The sequence below is a fragment of the Brassica napus genome, chromosome C3 (genome assembly GCF_020379485.1).
Source record: "Brassica napus cultivar Da-Ae chromosome C3, Da-Ae, whole genome shotgun sequence".
NCBI lineage: Eukaryota > Viridiplantae > Streptophyta > Magnoliopsida > Brassicales > Brassicaceae > Brassica > Brassica napus.
In genome coordinates this window covers 58,383,283-58,390,380 of record NC_063446.1, presented here as the reverse complement: position 1 = coordinate 58,390,380, position 7,098 = coordinate 58,383,283, and the positions used below count along the sequence as shown (strand labels likewise).

At 35.5% G+C, this 7,098-nt stretch overlaps 1 protein-coding gene across 1 annotated transcript; it reads left to right on the top strand.

Annotated features, from left to right (window-relative positions):
* The first annotated feature begins 2,726 nt into the window (after nucleotides 1-2,726).
* Nucleotides 2,727-4,669, top strand: LOC106417743 (auxilin-related protein 2). The gene is made up of 5 exons (XM_013858505.3): nucleotides 2,727-3,277; nucleotides 3,369-3,873; nucleotides 3,974-4,063; nucleotides 4,150-4,329; nucleotides 4,426-4,669. Exons 1-5 carry the CDS (start codon nucleotides 2,805-2,807, stop codon nucleotides 4,468-4,470), a joined length of 1,293 nt encoding a protein of 430 aa, XP_013713959.1. The 5' UTR covers nucleotides 2,727-2,804; the 3' UTR covers nucleotides 4,471-4,669.
* The last annotated feature ends 2,429 nt before the right edge of the window (nucleotides 4,670-7,098 follow it).

The window sequence follows — 7,098 nt, the reverse complement described above, 5'->3', positions numbered from 1 at the left end:
TCATCCCCCTCTTCATCTTCATCGCTCACATCAGCTTCATCCCCCTCCTCAGCTTCATCCCCCTCCTCAGCTTCATCCCTTTCCTCTGAAACCGTTCTCATCTTGCTAAAGCTTGATACACAAAGACGTACTTCATGCGTTTTAGTTATCTCGAGCAAGTTCCGAACTTGTCTATCACTTGTAACATGAATAGGAGGAAGGTCTGGAGCCATCTGTTGTAATGAGTAGGTTAGCTCCACAGACTCTGTGTTCATGTCCAGGTTATAATCTTCTTGAGCCATTGCAACAAGATCAGCATGTGTCGAACCTTCATTCAAAAATAACATTCTCGCTCCTTTGAAATGATCAACCACAAAATTCCAACATCCATCTTTCAACAACCATTCTCCATACACTGCATGTAACTGACGCATCATCTGAAAAAGTCAAAATAAAACACATTAGCAAACTTAGAACAAAGAAAACAAAAGTTTATTAAAGATCAAAGCGGACGACTTCAATCTAAGTAGTCCAGACGACTAAAATATATGTCTTCTGGTCAACGCAGAGGTTATTTTTGCAATTGACTTTGAAATCTGTTATTTCGGACGACTGAAAAATAAGTCGTCTACTTTTGTTTGGCTAAAAAAAAAACTCCAAAAAAGCTAGACGACTTACATTTCAGTCGTCATAGGTTAGTTTTGCATTTGACTGGATAATTTCAGAAGTTTGACTTCCCCAAACGACTTACATTTCAGTCGTCTGGCAAAAATTAAAATAACAATATTTTTTTAAAAGTAGACGACTTACAGTTAAGTCGTCATAGGTTAGTTTTGCAATTGAAAAAAAAACTTCAAAATTTAATTATACACAGACGACTTATAATTCAGTCGTCCAGGATTTTTTTTCCGAGATTCTGGTCAAACCTCGTAAATCCTGGACGACTTACATTTCAGTCGTCTCGTGGACGACTGAATTATAAGTCGTCTGTATATAATTAAATCTTGAAGTTTTTTTTTTTCAATTGCAAAACTAACCTATGACGACTCAACTGTAAGTCGTCTACTTTTAAAAAAATATTGTTATTTTAATTTTTGCCAGACGACTGAAATGTAAGTCGTCTAGGGAAGTCAAACTTTTGAAATTATCCAGTCAAATGCAAAACTAACCTATGACGACTGAAATGTAAGTCGTCTAGGTTCTTTGAAAATTTTTTTGAAACCAAACAAAAACAGACGACTTAACTTTCAGTCGTCTCAGGTTACAGATTTCAAAGTCAATTGCAAAAATAACCTCTGCGTTGACCAGACGACTTCCAGGTAAGTTGTCTACAGCCAGACGACTCCCCAAGTAAGTCGTCTGACGAACAGATCTGGAAAAAAACTTGATGTCATACCTTAAATTGGTGAGATAAGTTCCTTAGCATACATAAGGCTTCTCCAAGCACACAAAATCACAAACGAAAGTAACCCACCCAGAATCGTTAGCTTTTATGACTCTATGAACCATAAAAAATTTAGAATCAAAATCTTGGGTTTTTTTAGCTCATTGTGGAGAGAAAGTGAGAGATATGTTGTGTTTAGTTCACAAGAATGGAAAAAAAAGAAGGGTAAATCGATTTTGGGAGCATTAAGAGCTTCAAATTAGTTGTTCATGGTGGTTGTGGTATTGATGACAATGGCAATCTTGTAATTACTTGAAGATGATGAGGGTGAGAGAGTAAAAATGTCATTTTCGAAAAAAAAAGAAAAAAAAAATTGATGGCATTTTCGTAAATTATATGAACTTGTGGGGTGAATAGGGCAAAACCAATTTTCAAAAAAAAAGGAGGTTAGTTTTGTGTTTGACTTTAAGTTATAGGTCAATTCTGCAAAAAACCCTATATTATTTAGGTAACATAATAACTCAATAATATCCATACCATAAAAAATATATAAATTTATACATTGAACAATAAATATAATAACAAAAATAGTTATTAAAAATGTTTAAAATATATGTTATCTAAAGAAAAATACTTAACACTAATTGTTAACAACAAATTTAAACCGATTATAATTAATAAGCTATATAAAAAAGATTAATATGTTCAAGACATATTTATAGTTCTTAATTATTTGATATCTATCATTTTCTCTATCAAAATTTAGTAGAAAAATCATAATTTCATAAAATTGTAAAACAATAAACTTTAAAAATTGGATTAAAAAGTGACAAATTATGAAACTATAATAATTTAAATCAAATCAAATTATATATCAGTCATCCATCGGTTCAATATGTTAGTCTCGAGTTTTAGTGATTTCTTTAATATGAATATTTTTAAAAATCTAAATCGAATTATCGAATCACCGAATTAATCGACTTGACCGCGGGTTCGGATCGAATTTAAAAACACTGATTTAAATGCAAAAATATTTTACACACAAAAAATTCTTACAAATTAACAAAATATTTATTAAGTTATTTGTAGAATTTGTTATCATAAAATATTATGCGCTTTCAAAGCGTGGATAAAAATCTAGTATAATGTTATGCTACATTTAATACGTCGGACTACACTATATGGTTAAATTTAGTGTAACTAAAATCTTCTCAGACAAAAATAAAAAAATTCTCGGACAGGGAAAAAAGAGAATTGAAAACGAATCAAATCCATAATTAAAATATATATTCCCCGTTTTTTTTTTTTTTTTTTTTTTTTGCTAAAAAAATATATTTTCCCCGTTGCCTACTATATATACACAAACATTCTCTCTTCACTCCCATAGTCTCTTGTCTTAAGAAGTTCGAGTGACCGGAGAAAAAAAGACTTCGCCGGCGAAATGGACGAATCATGGCGTAAGAAGATGGGTTTAAACGTTGATTCATTCTTCTCCGTTGCTCGACGATCCATGGACGCTCGAATCGACGCGGAAGATTTCGCCGACGTCTTCGGCGGTCCGCCGCGTAGCGTCCTCACCCGAAAATTCTCCGGCGACTTCTCCCGTTCCGACTGTTTCTACGACGAGGTTTTCCTGTCCCCTGGAATTTCCTCCGGCGGCTCACTTCCGTCTTCTAAATCTCACGGCAGAAACTTAACGGCGTTTAGGATCCCCTCCGGCGTAGATGAATTTTACGACGGCATCTTCGGCGGTCGCGGTGGGGCGGCTAAGAAGCAAAGCACGCCGGCGATTCCGAAATCTAGGTCGAATTCCTCGTCGGTGCTCACGTCCGAGGAGGTGAGTCCTCACTATCCGCCACCGGCGGCGACGTCCGGCGATGACGCGGGGTTTTCTTCTTTTACTTCTAGACTCAGGTAGAAAAAAATACTATTCTACCATCCACTTCTGTTTAGTTTCTGAGGATAGCTCCGTAATTTCGGCATGCTCTGTTTCTTTTTTTGTTAGACCGTTAAACGTCCCGTCGAGAAGTCATAAGCGGGAATCTAAGAAACAGAGTTTCCCGGTGTTTCCAACATCCGGAGATTCGTTCTCCGGCCACGAAAGATCAGATTTTTACTACAGAAAACCATACTTCAGCTTATCGAGAAGATCCTCGCCGGAGACCATGGGCTTAGATCCTAGCTCCTTCAGGAGAATTGATGATTTCGGACCGAGTTCTCCGGCGTCTTCCCCTGTTTCTTCTTTCGTCTACGAAGAAGAAGACACTGAGACGAAACAGAGGACGAAAGGAGACTGTAACGTCGAGGAGGTAGAAGAAGAAGAAGACGAGATGAGCTCTTACGTGATTGAAATAAACTCAGATCGTTTTGATCGAGGAAACTCGGATTCGAACGACATGGATGAAGCAATAGCTTGGGCTAAAGAGAGATCTCAACGGCCAGAAGCAAAGCAAGCCCAAGAAGAAGACTTAATGGATTCAAGAAGTGAAGAAGCCAAATCAGAAGAAGAGGTTGGTTAGTTGTAATTTAAAAAAAAAATCCGACAAAACCAGTAACTTAATGTTCTCAGTTAAGTAAGAATCTGATCATGTGAGAGTTGAATGATTGCAGATGGAGATGGAGATGAAAGATGAAGAGATAAGAATCTGGTTAACCGGAAAAGAGACCAACATTAGACTCCTCCTCTCAACTCTACATCATGTAAGTCAGAGTTTTAATTGGTTAATTTGTCTCAGACCAAGTAAACCGGTCACTGATTCTAACCAAACCGGGAATTTTTCATTCAGGTTCTATGGTCAGATAGCAACTGGCACGAGATTCCTTTGGAAAATCTTCGAGATGGATCACAAGTTAAGAAAGCTTACCAAAAAGCTCGGCTTTGTTTACATCCAGATAAACTTCAACAGAGAGGAGGAACTTCACCTGTTCAGAAGTCGGTCGCGAGCAGAGTATTCTCCATTCTTCAGGTAACTTAAACCGAGCAAGAACCGAGATTGGTTCAACTTGTAAGCTTTGGTTCTTGTTATGGTCACTCACTCTTAGCTGACATTTTGGAATGGTAGGAAGCATGGGCTGTGTACGTAACAAATGAAGGACTCTCAAGCTAAACCGGAATTCATAAATCATTTTCTGGTTTCTCTTAAACCGGAAATGTTGGTTTAAAATGTAAGAAGAATAAGAAGAGGAAAAGCAGAGTTTGTATCTTTTATGATTGTAAAATTCATGAACACTCCCATGTGTTGCATATGTGGCTTCCACTGTCAGTGTTCTTATATATACAGAAAATAACAAAATGCTTGAAAACTACATTTTTTGTCAACGTTTGAAAACTACATTAAAGATCAAATTAATGCGCGAAACGAATAGAACCTCGATAAGAAAAAAACGGTTGTAATTGTTAATCGTTTTAATTTCTTATATACTAAAGCACAAGCCACTCAACCAATCATTTTTTTTTTGACATTTAGTTTATATCTAAAAATAATTAAATAACAAAAACAAAGCTCTCTAATTTTTTTTACGATAAAATTTTAAAACCCTAAATTTTTGTCAAGCACACGATTCAAACTGGTTAAACTTTCAATAAATCAATTCTCTCTCTCTCTCTCTCTCTCTCTCTCTCTCTCTCTCTCTCTCTCTCTCTCTCCATAGTTTCTCATTTTTAATCATTTTCAGGTTTCGAGTTGGCAAAAGAATCGGTATAGGTTTGTAGCTACTTTTATCCAGATTAAATTTTCTAAAGCATTGTCAAAGTAATAATCAGTATCGCAAATTTTATTATATAATTTCTTTTTGGGGTAGATTATCCCTTTTTCTTTCTTTGACAAACAAAACAAAAGATGAACTATTAACAAATTTGTTTTCTTTTCAGTGGCTTATCCTTAGGAAAACAGATTTGGTTGGGAATATAGATTTAAGATATCAGATCTATAATTCGATTTAAAATATGAATGTAAGTATTTTAACACTTTTCTTTCAGGTAACCATTGAACATATTTTTTGAAAGCGAGAAATTTTGGTTTATTATGGTTATAGGACAAAAGAAAAACTAGACGATCATCTTACCACTGAGAAACGTGAAAATGGCATATAGGTGCTCATGTGGGAATGAGATTAAGGCCAATTGCTAATAGATGTATATTAGTTAGTTAATTATAACCGCAAGTTGTTACAGTTTTTCCAAAAAAATACAAATTGTTACGGATTCCTAGATACATTATCCATCACTTATGGCTTTATTTAGACACGACACAAGTATCACTAACACTCGGGAACAATATATACGCAGACAATCTAATTTATTGATAAAATGTATTTTCATATGTAACTCTTTCAAACCCTACATTTCTGGAAAATAAATATGGCAATTTGTAGCATTGATCAGTTGCAGAACTTTGATTTAAAAATAAAAATAAAATGACTTCTCATGTTTGGATGATAATAAATCCAATCATTTGTTGTTTCCTATGTGATATCTTGTATAATTACATGATTGTAGCCATTAATTCTTGTACATTTTGATCATAAAGATTAAGAATTAAACATTTTTAGAGTCCATATTGCATTCATTGTCCTTATTAGGTGTTGGAGTGTGTCATGGAGTGATTTGAGATGTTTGGAAGCATTGTGATCCAAAAAGGGGTGAAAGATGAGCATGGATGGAGGCCTTAGAGAAATTTTATGTTGCTAAGATTTTGTGGAAATACAGAAAATTGAGTTAGCTTTCTAGTGGAAGTGGTTTCAAGTCATTTGGAGATGTAATGAAGGAGTTATGATCAATTTACTAGAGGCATATCCATCATGGTCGAGCATCGCAGAGTGACTTTCCAGAGCGACACCATAAGGTAGCTCCCAACCCAGAGCGACCTCCAGAGCGACCCACCTACGTCACTCGCCTTTTCATCACTTTGGAGGAAAAAAAATAGGCCTGGAGCGACCTCTTAGAGCGACCACCTGAGGTCGCTCCCAAACCAGAGCGACTTCCCGGAACGACACCACGAAGTCTCTGCGCGTCATTTACTCAGTCAAAACTTATGATTTTCCAGGGACCTTTTGGTCATTTGTCTTAACGTTTTACACTTTCTAAACCTAAGTTTAAGTACTTTTTGTAAAAGGGAGGAAGAGATCTTCTTTTATCTTGGAGAAAAACCACCAAAAACCTCTTGAAAAAGTTCATCTCTTTGATTCATTTGATCATATGTTATCCTGTTGATTTCTAATCTATTATCTGTATTTCTCTACATGATTAATCTGAAATCCAATATGGGTTTAAGAGGAATCATGAAGAGAGGGTGAGTAATCCACTCTTGAATTCATGGGTTAGGGAGATTAAGGGTGATTAGGCTAGATCTAGGATGGTATAGTGTAGATCCTTCTTATTCCTTGCTAGTAGAGTATTCATAATGCATCTTCTGAGTTGGTCTCTCAAAAGTTGATCTTTAGGCATTTCCCACCCACAAGGTGTTTGATGAAATGCCTGAGACAACTCTCCTAAGCTTTTAACATACTTTACCAAAGACATTCGTTGTTAAAGGTTTTAAGATAGCCAATAGACTTGTTAGTAATGATTGCTTTCATATTATTCAACCAAAGACATTTGATGTTTTAAATATGTTAGTAAATGAACATTCATCTAGACATAGAGTTTGTTTAAGATTGTGTCTAAACTTAAGGTTGATATTTTTGATTGATCATTTGTCATCCTTAGTTTGAAACTTGATCACCCAAGGTCTAAT

Coding starts and splice junctions, on each gene's coding strand:
- LOC106417743 (XM_013858505.3), top strand. CDS start 2,805: ATGGACGAATCATGGCGTAAGAAGATGGGTTTAAACGTTGATTCATTC. Junction 3,278..3,368: donor TCTTTTACTTCTAGACTCAG/GTAGAAAAAAAT, acceptor TTTTTTTGTTAG/ACCGTTAAACGTCCCGTCGA. Junction 3,874..3,973: donor AAGCCAAATCAGAAGAAGAG/GTTGGTTAGTTG, acceptor GAATGATTGCAG/ATGGAGATGGAGATGAAAGA.